This window comes from Maylandia zebra, linkage group LG20 (genome assembly GCF_041146795.1).
Source record: "Maylandia zebra isolate NMK-2024a linkage group LG20, Mzebra_GT3a, whole genome shotgun sequence".
NCBI classification, from domain to species: Eukaryota; Metazoa; Chordata; class Actinopteri; order Cichliformes; family Cichlidae; genus Maylandia; species Maylandia zebra.
Window position 1 is genome coordinate 3,819,799 of NC_135186.1, and position 15,819 is coordinate 3,835,617.

The following is a 15,819-nucleotide window of genomic DNA, read 5'->3' on the forward strand; positions in this document are numbered from 1 at the left end:
TTTCTTTCACTTTCTAAAAAATACATTTTCTTAGACGCTTATTACAAATATGAACTCAAATAAAGCAGAAAATACAACAAAATATCAATTAAGCAAAGAAATACAACTTAAAAAATGTACCTCGCTCCGCATTCCAAGGGCTGCAAATTGTTCGTTTCGCTAGAGTCCGGTATCACGCTGCTTCACGCTTCATTGAGAGCTGCCTACTGGGAAATGTGCGCCACAAAACCGGTCTGAGCTGGAAGTGCAGCTTGCCGCTAACTAAACAACAGAGCCCTCTACTGGACACTACGCGTAGCTGTTCAGGCTTAGATCAATAAACAAAACTGGACCTTTACAACCTATAACATCTCCAAGTTTCTGGCTTCGATCCTCAACCCGCTGGTGGGCAGCTCTGAACACCACAACCTTGGATTTTGTTGAGAAGGTGAGCGATGTCATTATGGAGGCATATGAAACCATGGTCTCGTACGACGTTACATCTCTCTTCACTTACATCCCAGTCACGAAAGCGCTGGAGGTAGTCCGTAAGAGATTACAGGATGACACCAACCTCAGCAACAGGACCACTCTCAGCATCCACCAAGTGTGTTTGCTTTTGGAACTGTGTCTTCATTCCACCTACTTCACATACAAGGGTCAGTTCTACAGGCAGAAACATGGGTGTGCCGTGGGCTCCCCAGTTTCACCCATCGTGGCCAATTTGTACATGGAAGAAGTGGAAAAGAGGACTTTGCTGTCCTACCCTGGAACACCACCAAGCCATTGGTTCAGATATGTGGATGACACCTGGGTGAAAATCAAATCTCAGGACGTACTACATTTCACGGATCACATTAACTCGGTGGACCGACACATCAAATTCACCAGGGAGGATATGAAAAGTGGCAGGTTAGCCTTCTTAGACTGTGAGATTTCCATCAGGAATGGGGGACATCTAAAAGCTGACGTCTACCGTAAACCTACACATACGGATCAGTATCTAAGGTTTGACTCTCATCATCCACTGGAGCACAAACTGGGTGTCATCAGGACGCTACAACACAGAGCGAACACCATCTCCACAGACACAGCGGCCAGGGAGGCAGAAATTGTATTGGTATAGCGCTTTACTCAGGACCCCAAAGTGCTTTACACTACATTCAGTCATCCACCCATTCACACACTGGTGACGGCAAGCTACATTGTAGCCACAGCTGCCCTGAGGCGCACTGACAGAGGTGAGGCTGCCGAACACTGGCGCCACCTAGTGTTAGGGTGCTGACCACCACCAGTAGGCAAACACGGGGTGGCAGGAGGCAGCCTGGGATCGAACCACTGACCTTCTGGTTAGTGGCTGACCTGCTCTGCCACCTGAGCTACAGCCACCCAGAAGAACAGCACATCAAGAAGGCCCTGAGTAAATGTGGTTATCCCAGCTGGACTTTTGTCAAAGCTGGAAAGGCACTTAAAGAAAGCTCCAGCCGATCCAGGAGAGAAGGACAACCGCTGCCCAAGCGAAAACCTGTAGTGATCCCATATGTGTCAGGAGTATCGGACCAGTTGAGACGCATTTTTTCTAAACACCAGGATGGGCGCGTGAAAAAAGCCCCAAACGCCCCTAACTTGACGCGTGCACATTCGCACCTCTACGCGTGTCCAAGAAAAATCCATCGCGCCCCAAAATATCATATTTTAACGCGCGTGAACCGGAAATGTGGGAGGGATGTGGGAGGAAGTTTTGCAAGACCGGTATCTTTGCAAGATGGCAGCTGTCGAGCTAGCGCTTGAAGAGAGAGTCTCCCTTCTCTATTTACTGTGGAGAGCAGAGTAGCGGCGTAAAGGACATCCTTGCCGTACCTGGGTCCATCAGGTCCTCCAGAGGCGTGAGCAGTTTGGTGAGTTTCACCACTTGCTCCAGGAGCTGCGCCTGGATGACGGCCGATTCCAGCGCTATCACCGTCATTCACTCGGCCAGTTTGAGGACCTGCTTTCCCTCGTCGGTCCCAGAATCGCCCGCCTAGACACCGACTACAGGCGCTCAATCCCACCTGCAGAGCGCCTGTCCGTCTGCGTGAGGTTAGTAAGTGTTTAATACGTAGTCCTTTATTGACACCTGTGCTAATATATGCTAAACCATCCATTTATACACTGCTAACATGGATGTGCTATGCTAACAGTGAATGCTCTCGGTGTTTACTGAAAGCAAACAGAGACGACTGTTTATAATATTTCTAGTGATACTCAGAAGCTCTCATCAAGCCCCGATTTAATTCGATTTATGCTGTTATCAGTGTTTGCATGATAGCATGGCTGTGGTGTCACATCAATGTATGTGCTCGGTGTTTGCTGATATCAAACTGTAGCATTAGGACCACTGAGTTAACCTTGTAGTGATACTCACTCCTTTTTATTTAGACCTGGTTTAATTCTGGGATAGTTGAATATTTGTATATAATCCCTGCAGCTGTCAGACTCTATAACAGAGGTCACCAGCCTTTATTAAAACAGAGTTAGATAAAACTGAACAGTTTGATTCATCTCTAGTTACATGGTTCTATCTTGATAAGCTGTCTTATCACAGATTAATTTTTCAAAAATATTAATGATTTAAGCAAGGAAAGGGCTACATGTCAACATACAACTCTTTATTTCTATTAATGTCTTACTTCATTCCTACCTGATTGACATGTTTAGAAATTATGAGTGATTGGCTCACTGTAGTGGCAAAAGTTGCTACCAATCAAATTATGATATGTTAAAATAAAACAACTGTTTTAGATATTATCTAATATACATTTTGTAATTATCCTTATAATTACAAAATGTTTTATGTAAGATTTAAGTTTTGTGATTTAAATCTGACATCACCAAAGTATTTTGGAATTTGAATAATGTATTTTGTAACTGCAGTACACATAATACTGATTTTGAACAATTTTGTCCAGGTTCCTTGTCACCGCGGACTGCTTCAGCACCAAGCGTTCAGTTACAGAGTCGGTGAGCCAGATCACCCCCCAGGCAGCGACGGCCATCTGGGACTGTCTAGTGGACGACTTCATGGCTGTGCCTTCACCTGGAGACTGGCGGTCCATCAGAGAGGGACTCCAGGAGCGCTGGAACTTCCCTCTGTGCTGTGCAGCTCTGGATGGGAAGCACGTCCAGACAAAGGCACCCCATATATCATATAGGAGACACACACATTGATATACACTAAATATTTATTTCATTTCTTTTTTGTGGTGCCCAAATTGATGCACCTGCTTGATTTTGTTTAAATAATTATTGCACACTTTTTGTAAATCCAGTAAACTTCTTTTCACTTCTCAAATATCACTGTGTGTGTCTCCTGTATGATATATTTAACTGACATTTTTTTATTGTAACAACCAACGATTTATACAGGAAAATAATGTCTATTAACAAGGTTGCCCAAACTTCTGCATCCCACTGTATTAGTATATTTTGTCATTAGTATAATATGAAATAAATTCTACATGTGTCAAGTCGTGTGCCAACATTTGCTGTGTAGTAGAACTGAGACATTAGTCATTATAAAAATTTATTTGAAATAATATTAAAATTCTCACACAGAAATACATTAAACATAAATATATAAAATATAAGTATTTACAGAGAGACAGGAATAAAAAGGACCAGCTGCTCTCCAGAGCAGGAACCAGGCTAAGGAGGAAATGCTCCATTGGAGACTGGTGTGGCTCCAGCTCCACCACCGATGGACCGTCCTGGGACCCGTCCCTCATCTGCCTCGGAGCCGTCCTCCCCTGTGGGCCTGTAAAACAGCACAAAACACAAAGAAATGAGCAGGCTGCTACTAGATTTTAATTTCATCCATCCATCCATCCATCTTCATCCGCTTATCCGAGGTCGGGTCGCGGGGGTAGCAGCCTAAGCAAAGAGGTCCAGACCTCCCTCTCCCCAGCCACCTCCTCCAGCTTGTCCGGGGGAATACCAAGGCGTTCCCAGGCCAGCCGAGAGATATAATCTCTCCAGCGTGTCCTGGGTCTGCCCCGGGGCCTCCTCCCGGTGGGACATGCCTGGAACACCTCGCCCAGGAGGCGCCCAGGGGGCATCCTTGCCAGATGCCCGAACCACCTCAGCTGGCTCCTTTCGATGTGGAGCAGCAGCTGCTCTACTCTAAGCCCCTCCCGGATGGCCGAACTTCTCACCCTATCTCTAAGGGAGAGGCCAGCCACCCTTCGGAGGAAGCTCATTTCCGCCGCTTGTATCCGCGATCTCGTTCTTTCGGTCACTACCCACAGCTCGTGGCCATAGGTGAGGGTAGGGACGTAGATCGACCGGTAAATTGAGAGCTTCGCTTTTACACTCAGCTCCCTCTTCACCACGACTGACCGGTGCAGCGTCCGCATTACTGCAGCCGCAGCCCCAATCCGTCTGTCGATCTCCAGCTCCCTTCTCCCATCACTTGCGAACAAGACCCCGAGATACTTGAACTCCTCCACTTGGGGCAGGAACTCATCCCCGACCCGGAGTGGGCACTCCACCCTTTTCCGGCTGAGAACCATGGCCTCAGATTTGGAGGTGCTGATCCTCATTCCCGCTGCGTTACACTCGGCTGCGAACCGCTCCAGTGCGAGCTGGAGGCCCTCACCCGATGAAGCCAACAGAACCACATCATCCGCAAAAATCAGAGATGAGATTCTGAGGCCACCAAAGCGAAAGCCCTCCGCCACTTGGCTGCGCCTAGAAATCCTGTCCATAAAAATTATGAACAGAACCGGAGACAAAGGGCAGCCTTGGCGGAGCCCATCACCCACCGGGAACGAGTCCGACTTATTGCCGGCAATGCGAACCAAGCTCTTGCAACGGTTGTATAGGGATTGAATGGCCCGTAGCAATGGGCCAGACACCCCATACTCGCGCAACACCTCCCACAGGACGCCCCGAGGGACACGGTCGAATGCCTTCTCCAGGTCCACAAAACACATGTAGACTGGTTGGGCAAACTCCCATGCACCCTCAAGTATCCTCGAGAGGACAAAGAGCTGGTCCAGTGTTCCGCGACCAGGACGAAAACCGCATTGTTCCTCCTGTATCCGAGGTTCGACTAGCGGACGAACCCTCCTCTCCAGCACCCTGGCATAGACTTTCCCGGGGAGGCTGAGGAGTGTGATCCCCCTGTAGTTGGAACACACCCTCCGGTCCCCCTTCTTGAAGATGGGGACCACCACCCCGGTCTGCCAGTCCACAGGTACTGCCCCTGATCTCCACGCAACATTGCAGAGACGTGTCAACCAAGACAGCCCTACAACGTCCAGAGCCTTCAGGAACTCGGGGCGGACCTCATCGACACCAGGGGCTCTGCCACCAAGGAGTTGTTTAACTGCCTCGGTGACCTCGCCCCCGGAAATCGGTGGGTCACACCCCTCATCCCCAGACTCTGCTTCCTCCCCGGAAGACGTGTCAGTGGGATTAAGGAGGTCCTCGAAGTATTCCTTCCACCGCCCGACAATTTTCTCAGTCGACGTCAACAGCGCTCCGCCAGCACTATACACAGTGCAGGTAGAGCACCGCTTTCCCCTCCTGAGACGCCTGACGGTTTGCCAGAATCTCTTCGAGGCAGTCCGAAAGTCTTTTTCCATGGCCTCTCCGAACTCCTCCCACACCCGAGTTTTTGCTTCAGCCACTGCCCGAGCCGCATTCCGCTTGGCCTGTCGATACCTGTCGGCTGCCTCCGGAGTCCCACAGGCTAACCAAGCCCGATAGGCCTCCTTCTTCAGCCTGGTGGCTCCCTTCACCTCTGGTGTCCACCATTTGGTTCGGGGATTACCACCACGGCAGGCACCAACCACCTTGCGGCCGCAGCTCAATGCAGCAGCTTCGGCAATGGATTTTAATTTCAACCTTGAAAAAAACAAACAAACCAAAAACAGGATATAATCAGATTGGTTGTAGATATTTAGTAAAGGTGATCACAGGCAATCCCACCGACTAAAAAGGTATCAGTGCTTGCTGTACATATCTGTGGGTGCAGCAGCAGGAGCTCAGGGACTGGGGAGCCAGGAGAAGCAACAGGGGATGCTCTGCTTCAGAATCAGTTGGTTCTATCAATACAGTATTAAATGTTAACAGGTTGAATATAATAATCATAGAGTAGACAGTGGTCCCTCATTTATTGCAGCAGGGGTTCTCAGAATAACTAGCCCCTGGCCACGCACTTTATACACTGTTTTCCACACACACACATGAACATTGGTCACAGTTCTCACAATTGATTCTCAAAGTGCAAACCTTTGTAGATTGCAAAACGTAAAAGTATTAATATGCCGCGGTTTGTCTTCATCTGCCTGCCACTTTCGTGCGCCTTTTTCCCTCGCGGTGCAGGTGTCTATTTCCAAATGAGGCTCATAGTTATGGGTGTTTTTGTGCTGTTTTTTCTATTGGACGTGATGGTTATCAAACCCAAACATGATAAATTTGGCAAGCGCAGGAGATTTGTCAATCAGGCTGCAGAATGCAATGCTGTCCGGTGCAAAAAAAGAAAATGAAAATTAAGAAAAAAGAGGCAGTGACGGATGAACAGCGGGACCACTGTGTGCTGTTTATTAATAAACAATAAAATATATTCCTAAATGACAACATGCCTAAAAGCAGAACGGTATTTGTACATCAGTGGGAAAATAGCGGTGGCTTGCTAGCTTTTGTGCGGCTTCCCCGGGTCAGTGAAAACTTTAGAGAAAACTTAAGAAAAATGAATGAACTTACCAGGTTGCCCGATCTCTTTACATATCTTCCTCCAAGCTCGGTCCTTTATATTCCTGTCTCGGTCCAGAAAGCAGCTGGTGTCGTACGGCTCCGGGTTGTTTGCTACGGCATTGATTAGCCTTCTTTCTATTGAAGAATAAAGGGCTTTGGCTGGATCTGCCCCTTTGAACTAGGTAACAGCCACGTCACCAGGCTCCTGATTGGTTGTCGCGGCGCGATTTGACGCTGCAGTTCAGATTTTTCCAACTCGAGCGGGGGACGCGAAACGCGTGTATGCACAAAATGCAACACATAAACTCACGCGCGTGAGTGTAGCGCGTTTCAGGCGTTTCAGGCGTTTTCGCGACGCAAATCTGCTTCCGAATTTTCGCGGGAGCCGCAATCGCGGGTCAGCGCGCCTTTCCATTGACTTTACATGTAAGCCTGACGCTCTGCCTGCCTCTATCGCGTTCGGTGTGAACACACCGTTATACATCAGGGAAACCAAACAACCTGTGGCGAAGCGGATGGCACAACACAGAAGAGCTACCTCGTCAGGTCAGGACTCTGCAGTCTATTTACACCTACAGGCCAGTGGACACTCTTTCAATGATGAGGATGTTCACATCCTGGACAGGGAGGAACGCTGGTTTGAGGGCGGAGTCAAGGAGGCCATTTACGTGAAAAGGGAAAGACCATCTCTGAATCGAGGAGGGGGCCTAAGGGTACATCTTTCGCCATCTTACAATGCTGTGATTGCAGCCATTCCCCAACTCTCTGTGAATGGTACTCATGGCCATTGATCAGTGGTCTTTGATCAGTGGGTTTTGGTCAGTGGTTGTTGATCAATGGTCATGAGAATCTGCATAATTATGATTAAGGAACTGACCTCCCAGCCCATTGTTCCTTCAGTGGGCTGGTTTCAGTCATTATGCAAATTTCCTGTTTATAAGCTTGAAACCTGCAGTCAGCTGAGACTGAAGACGTCACTTGGATGAGTGACGAAACGTTTCTCCCACAAAACGCCACGTCCAGATGAACAGAATCAACTTTTGGAGATGCTCGTCATCTTCAGCTCTCTCCCTTCTCCCTTCCTTTTTTTGGTACTTCTATGCCGGAGTCTTAATGTTTCTTATGGTTGTGATCGATTGCCGGCCAACCCTTTGACTCTGGAAACAAGGTTGACTTTCATTCAAAGCCAGCCATGTTGGAAGAATCAGGTCAGGACACAGTCCAAAGTTGCCTTTATAACACCTAAGTGATTTCTCGCTACTTGAAATACTCTTCGATTTAGGCAATGGTGCTGTCTGCACCGTGCATACACTTGTTTGCTGTGAATTCACTGGACAGCTACCTGCTCATGTTGATGCTGTTGAACATCACACAGTTTTCATATTATGCTACAGGCACTTGCAATCTTATTGCCTTTGATACGGTTGCTTCGAACATGGAGACCTGGTCTGCGACTACTGCTGTCTTTAAGGTAGATTTGGTGCATCCAGAAGGCGATAAATACGGAGTTGGTCTGCTATGATTTTGTGATGAAGTTGGCAATCGCATGCAATCTTTTTGTGATAATACCAAGGTTACTCTGGTAAATCAGAAAAAAGCTACTTATTGCTGTCTGTTTAATATATTTTTCCCTTTATATACAAAGAAATTGACATTAAACAAAACCTCACAGATTTGAAACAGAGGTTTAGAAATTCCTCCACTAATAGTGACACAAGCACTCGGCAGCCTTGCTTTTATATACAAATATAACCAGAATACAGTTGAATTGAGTCTCTTATTGTAAAAAAACTTAAAGGTAGCCCTCATTGGCATGGACTGACTCAGACTGATTGCAATGTGTTGGCAGTGTGTTTCCTAATGGCAAGGAGATCGACTTCCTGTTTTTACTCTACTGAGACTGAGCAGTTTGGGAGGAGAAGCAGACTGGAGACTATTTACTGTCAACAGACATGCATTGCAGATTTGCATTGCCAAGTGCATCTCAAAGAGAAGACGAAGAAGTCTAAGAAAGTTTTCTGCAGCCTTAACAACACTTGAGGTTGATGCTTGACAGTTTTTCCTCTTATGTCTCTGAACGAATGTCTGCCGGCCTTGACTCACAGAAAAGCAAGTCTTTGTACTGGTATCAACGCAGTAATATTCTGTTCCTAAGCCAGAAAGTACTTTTAACATTTTATCATGCAAATATGGATGAGCATCAAGTGTTGCACTCATTCGTGATAAGTCTCCTACAGTTGTCACCTCGGGTTATAGTGCCCCACCTCGAGCGTACAAACTGTGGGTGCAGGCTGAATGCCTCTCCCTGAAGGAGATAGGCCTGTGTCTTCAGCTGCAGATGACAGCTGGCTTTGCGAGCAGCCGAGTCAAGCTGTGCAGAATTGATAAAGCGGAGTGCCTCTTTTGCCCCTCTGTCAGGTAATGTGTTTTTGTTCTCCTGGGAGTAAGTGTGGTTGGTAGCCAGTGTGCCACCAGCCATCTGTAATCCAATTACCCTTCTACGGGACAAGCTTCCCCATCAGCTGCTGATCATTCACACACCTCATCAACAGAAGAACATGAAAGCAGATGTTACACATGCATTGTGTTTTGCTTCCTAAGAAACCAGTGAGCTCTTAACTCACTTTTGGTCACAACATGAATCTGACAATCCATCATTTTCCTGCAGCATGACTTAAAGTCTTAATATCCAACTCCCTCATCAGTTATTACTCCAGGTGCATGACAGATTTTCCCCTGTCTCGCACTTTCACTTACCTGAGCAGCTGACATAGTACAACCTGCATAAATTCCTTTCAAACTCCTTGACGTTAATCTTTTTACCAAGATAAATCTTCTAACGTTAGGGCTCACAATTTATTTCAGTACAGGGTTACTTAAGGGAAAGAAGTCACACTGCCAGCACCCGGATATCCCTGCAGGAAGGGTCTTTTTTTTCTCTCTTGACAGTTAATTGTAGAGCTTTGCAACGTTGGCTTTACATGTTGGCCGTGTACTTGCCAAGGTGGAGATAATGTGTGGAGTGGGAGATCTGTTATTTCCTCGGGTGGCTTTTTTAGCTGCTCTGGTGCTGATTCTTCTTCCTTTGTTATGTTTGGCGTGGCACCAAAGTGAATATGCTATAGCCCTCCCGCTGCCACATACACCTTCTGTCATTAAAAATAGGCTGCTGTTCGCTTGGGACAGATTTCACCTTCTTTGCGTTTGCTGGAGCAGAGCTCTCACATTTTTTGACAGGAAAAGCAGGAGAGGAGGTAGTGACACACACACACACATGCACACAAAGTAGTTAAACTTTTATAGACCTAGACACACTTTTATACCTGATGGCAGGCTACACTTGAACAAACCCACACTCTTAGGCTGTCATAAGTTGCACACAATCCACCCTGACTGTCTTTGCATTAGCATCGGCGTCCATCTGTTCAACGTATTCTGCTCGCGTAGTGTGGCTTGTCTGCTTTCATGTTAGGACTCACTTTGAGTCTTAACCCCATTGGATGTAATCACAAAAGTGTGAGTCTGTAATCCCGCTGTTTCATCTCCTTATTAAGCCCTAACACTGCTATTATTAATTCACCGTGTCAGTTTATGGTTACTCTTTTTTACCGGCGATGTTTTATTTATGCAGCTTGACATCACTTCTCTGACTTTCTGACTGAATTATTCATGTCGGATAACAATTAATGCGCGTGTGCTCACGAGGAAGAGGGTGCAACTCTTTCCATTTTTGTTGATTTGTTTGTCAGAACATCACCTCATCACAAAGTCTTGCTGTGTAACACTGATGTAATGGTTTTTGGTGTCTGCCCTGGCAGCTTTACTTTTTCTTCCTTTTGCAGGAGTGTTGTTAGTTCCCCTTTGTAAAAGCAAAGGGGAACCCTAGAAGTGGCTTTAGAGAATGATGGAGGTGTGAATGTGGTATTAAAGAAAATTAGTGTAATTGGACTCAATAAAATGCCTTCTGCAAGCTTATGCATGCCCAGCACAATGTGAAAAGGTAAAGAAGAAGATAGAACCTTCTGATTTTTTTATTCCTGTTCTGATCTCAATGAAAGCTACTAATTCAGATGGCTGTTTGGTAGCATGATAGATGGGATGGTGTGAGGTAATAGAGCAGTAAATACAGATTCTCAAAGCTTCTTGTTCACGTCTACCTTGTCTTGTCTCTAGTTTGGGAGAACAGAGGTGATAGACAACACGCTAAACCCAGACTTTGTCAGGAAGTACATCCTGGACTACTTCTTCGAGGAGAAGCAGAATCTGCGCTTTGACGTGTGAGTTATTCTATTTGATCCATTTCTCTGAGGACACACACTGAGGTTTTTTTTTTTAGTTATGCCGCCCTCTTCTCCAGTTCTTCATTTATTTCCAACGCAGCATCTTCTTAACATCCTCTCCCTTACCGTGCTTCCTTGTCCCCCATCTATCTCATCATCCCTTCTCCCCTTTTTCCTGCCTGTCATTTTCTCTCAAAGTCACTCTTTTTCTATCTTCTCTTGCTCGTCATCAGCTTGAGTCTCTCCCAAGGAATTATTCATTGGTGCAGTGTCTCAGTAGTCATTCGTTGAGTGGAGATTGGTATAAGGTGATAAATATTTCATATAAAGTTTTATCCTTAATCTTCCTGCTGCTAAGAAAAGCAAATGTCTGAAAGCAAGTCCCATAAAACTCACAAAGACCGCTGTCCTGGCGTTCCTCTGTTGAAAAGGTCTGACTAGTGAAAGGGTCAGGAAGGTGCAGCTTCATTTTGAGGTCTCCCAGAACAGAATCAGGATAATTTCTCCACCCCCTTCTTCCTGCAGGATTGGAGATGTTCTTACAAAAATCCATATCCGCCAAAGCATGAATTCCCTGGTGGACTAGGATGTTTCCTTCCAGGACTGCACTGAAGGTCTCTGAGGAGTTTTAGACACTTAATGAATTAATTTGGTGCAAGACTGGGACAGTAAAGGAGGGAGTGCACTCCCTCACAATCTGTGTTACTCATTTACTTCTCTCTTTTATCACAGAGGTGGGAGGCAGGGCGTGCTCAGATTTAATTACTTTTCCATTAAGTTTGACTGGCAGATGCTCCAAACCCACTCTCCTTTGGTGGATTGTTTCAGTATGTGCCCCCTGGCAGAGAGTGGAAATTACATTCATAAACTATAGAATGACTTCCTTAATTAACTGTCACATTACTGCTTACGTGTTTCTTCCCCCCTCCCCATTTTTTCTTTTTTTTGGGCTAGGCGGCTCTCCCCCGGTGTGTGATTGACAGACAAAAAGTGTCCACACCGCAGTCACTTTCCTTTAATTAGCACCAGCACAAAAAAAATCTTCTGTTGTCGTGCCCACGCACTAACCTCTGCCATTTGTGGTCTCTTTGTGATTTCAGGTATGATATTGATTCTAAAAGTCCAGATCTGGCAAAGCACGTAAGTGAAAAACTTTTCTAAGAGTCGGGAGCTCAGCTTTACTTCATACACAACCCTTTAGTCGTCAGTGCATGTGATATTTAGGTTCTATGCAAACCAAAGTTTGTAGCATCTAAATGCTCAAATATATTCAGAAATAATGAGTGAATTGTGCTTCATCTGCCAAAATGTTGTTTGTTATTATTATGACTTTTTTTTAGTCTTTCATCAGCTAAAATGAGCTATATTATTCCTCTGGAGCGATAATAATCAAACTTTCATTTGCATCTGGCATAGACTCATTACTTTTTTTTTCTTTTAAATGAGAAATGAAGCATTGCACATCATTATCAAAGCTATTCAACACATTTCCCTGTGTGCGCCGTGGTGCTCTTTGCAGCTGCGAATTTTGATTTCCAAGACAGCCGACAATTTTTCTAAACAGTATCTATTTATTTTAAAATGGCAGGACTGTCTGAAAGGCGAGGTCCTTTGTTGTGCAGCATACATTCAAGAGAACAGCTCATTAAGGTGAATGTATGTTAGTGTCGTCTTTTATGCTGAAAGCTTTGATAGATAAACTCATACAATGCAGACACAAAACAATATATTTGCAGCACTTGGTTTGCATACTGCCAAAATGCTCATCATCAAATATGTCACGTGACGCTTTGTTGTTGCGCTTTTGCATTGTGCTCCATACTCTGGAAACAACCTGTGTGATGTGTGTCTCCGTCACCTTCCTTCTTTTGCGCTCTTTCGCTCTCCTGTTCGCTTCCTGTGAGGCTCTGTGACTCTTTACCCTCTGCTGTTCTCATTCTGCCTCTCTGCTCTCTCACATTTTCACTTTTGCTCTTCTTTCTCGCACTTGGTTGATGACAGTCTGGTATTTGAGTCATGTGTCTTCTGTTCCATGATATGCTCTGCTGTGTCACTGCTGCTGCCTGGTCTCTCTCTCTTCTTCCTCCTCCTCCTTCTTCACCCCGGAAGCCAACCGAATTTAACGTACGTGTCTGCCTCAGACGTCCTAATTAATAACTGTACAATGCTTACAATTATGCTTAACTCCTCACGGCCTCTCCTTGTTACCCCCCGTGATCCATTTGAATGTTCCCATCCTACGTCTCTCTCTCGATCCCACTTTATGCCCTCCTCCCCATGGCAGGACTTCCTGGGACAGGTTTTCTGTACGCTGGGAGAGATCGTGGGCTCACCTGCCAGTCGCTTGGAGAAACCGCTCGGGTGAGTGGAGATTTCACAGTGTTCAATTTGCAGAGTTGTGTGACAAGAATGGTAGGCTCTCAGTGTTTTTTAAATGGAAGTAGACAAAGAGCAGTTTTAATTTGGAAGTTTTCAGATATGAGATAATGAAAACTCAGTGCCACCTCTCAGCCTATTCAATCACAGCATGGCTCTTCTGCTGGATTTCATCCATGCCAGCGAAGCTGACATCTCCCTTCTAGAGCCATCTTTATTGTACATTACAGTGCGAGATTAGACCAATGTGCTTGGATGGGAATGGGTAATTGAACATGACCAGGGGCTTCCACAATACAATTACTGTCATTAGGGAGGTGATCTAGCTCTAAGAGTGGATTGAAGTCAGCAGGAGACACATGACACTATCAGCTCCTTAGTGTAAACTGGGAAATAAGAAAGCCTGAAGCACTTGGCACCCACAGACCTGTGTGCAGCTCTTTGAGTTATGTGTCTTTTTGAGAGTGCGAAGGAGGGTTTGACACACTGTGAAGCCTGTGTTGGTGTGTGAGACCACGAGTGCAAAATATATGCCTCTATGTGAAGTATGAGGCGGTGCTGGCCCCGGCAGCGGGGGGGTTTGTGAGAACAGCAGGGCTTTGGTGTCGACCATGAACTCAGCCAGGGACCGGGGGTTGTGGATTACAGAGCTCGGTGCCCTTCGGTGTTGAATAAGAGGATGAGCAGGATCAAGAGACCGTGTTCACCAGTGTGCTGTAAACTAGGCTTCACATAAACTAGGCTTCACACCTCACATCAGAGACAGGGAGGAGGATCACGAGCCCCAGGCACACATGATGGAGAAAAGTATTGATTCCACAACCTCAGCAGGGTACCTTGATCATTGCTGAGAGGGTGATGATGATCATAAGTTTGATGTTACAGTCCACAATTTATTAGAAAGTCAAGAAATGAGCCCCTGTGAAAACTTTCACTTGGGTTGCTATTAGCTGTTCCTTTCAAGTTTGGAAGTAACAATTCACGAAGCGCAAGAACAGTGAAGGTTTCTTTTGATTCTTTTCAACTCCATGACACTCAGTTAAGGGTGCAGTTTTCATCTGCCCTCTTTTTTTATTTGAATAGTTAAATAACGTGCATGAGAAACGTAGTTGTTCTCCCCTCCTGTGATAGACGAAATCCCAAAAGTTGTTTAATGGCTTTTGTGCTCCATTTCCTTGTCATACATCCTAAAGTGACACTGTCTCTCTGCGCCATAGCTTTGAGGAACAGCTCCTGCAGGGACTGAGGAAATCTGTTAGTCATGCTTAAAGGAGCCCTCCCAAGGCACGCTGCATTCAATGACCTGCTTAAGAAGCACATCAGCACCCCTTTCCCTATTTTCCAGACTTCATCTTTCATTTATTCGTCTTCCTTCCATCTACCAGATTCTTTTCTTCTGGCTTGACCCCTTTTTTCTTCATCGTGTTCTTTATTCCTTTTGTTCTTCCAGACCTCTCCCTCTTTTTCTTTCTGCTCCAACCAGCACGCAAGCACATATCAAAGCCTAAAACTTACCCAAAGTTTAATCCAGTCATAATTTTGATTTTAAATCTAAAGGCAATTCTAACTCCTCCGCCTCCCTTTTTTAAACTTTTTTAGGACCTAACTGCGTGTTTACAGATTCATATGCAATCAGCTTGGAAGACATGTGGCTTCAACTCTTTCCTCTACAGCTATACAATATAGCAGTAGTATTTTACTGGCTGGCAAGAGGATAGAGGCAAGCAATTTTGGCATTTTCACCCATGCTGACAGATAGTAGAGACAGATGGAAAATATGGATAGAGAGAGAACATTGACACTGGAGATGAGGAGTAAAGCTGGTTTGCCAGCCGTTGACATTTAGCCTCGCTTTCCCAGTGTTTGCATAGCTGAAAAACTATAGTCAGTCAGTATTCTGACAAAGATAGCAGGCTAATATACAGAGTGATCTCCTTAAAATGAGAAATATGAGATTTTATCTATAACTGAAAAAACTGCATATAGGTGCTTCACAGTTCAGTTAAATAAAATATAACATCACATCCTTCCCTCCACTTGCCAAGGGTGCAAAACTCCCGTGAACACTTTTGTTTCCTTTCTCAGGGAGTGCTGCTAGCTTGAGAGACACACATATCTGAGTTAAGATTAGCACATTAATGCATGCTGCTATATAGAAAGAGAGTTTACAGAAAATCAAAATGCAAACACAGTAATATACCTTATGTGTCGTGTCCGTCATTCATACTACTGCACACAGAGGTCCAACAACTCCTGTAAAGGCAGTTTTATGGAACAGACCAGTGGTTCATTACAGACATAGTGGTACAAATACTTCCGTTTATAATCTGTTTTTAATGAGAGGCATGCATCAAAATTATTGGTGCAGGAAGAAATGTCAAGCTGAGTGACTGATGGGGTGAATGGCTTCTTTGAAAAAAACCCCCCCACATGGGTGCTGTGACAC

The 15,819-nt window shown here is 45.4% G+C and overlaps 1 protein-coding gene and 1 long non-coding RNA gene across 3 annotated transcripts in view; both read left to right on the plus strand.

Annotated features, from left to right (window-relative positions):
- cpne5a (copine Va) overlaps positions 1 to 15,819 on the plus strand; it is a 95,878-nt gene that overhangs the window by 24,488 nt on the left and 55,571 nt on the right. Inside the window, exons 4-7 of one of the 2 annotated variants that reach the window (XM_004558664.4) lie at positions 10,891 to 10,994; positions 12,098 to 12,137; positions 13,107 to 13,121; positions 13,282 to 13,358. In XM_004558664.4, the coding sequence (XP_004558721.2) occupies positions 10,891 to 10,994; positions 12,098 to 12,137; positions 13,107 to 13,121; positions 13,282 to 13,358 (236 nt within the window). The remainder of the gene's footprint in view (positions 1 to 10,890; positions 10,995 to 12,097; positions 12,138 to 13,106; positions 13,122 to 13,281; positions 13,359 to 15,819) is intronic. The other variant, XM_004558665.4, reaches the window with a different exon arrangement.
- On the plus strand, positions 1,314 to 3,485 carry LOC143414258 (uncharacterized). Its single transcript, XR_013094778.1, has 2 exons — positions 1,314 to 2,058; positions 2,928 to 3,485. It is a non-coding gene; the product is annotated as an uncharacterized LOC143414258 (long non-coding RNA).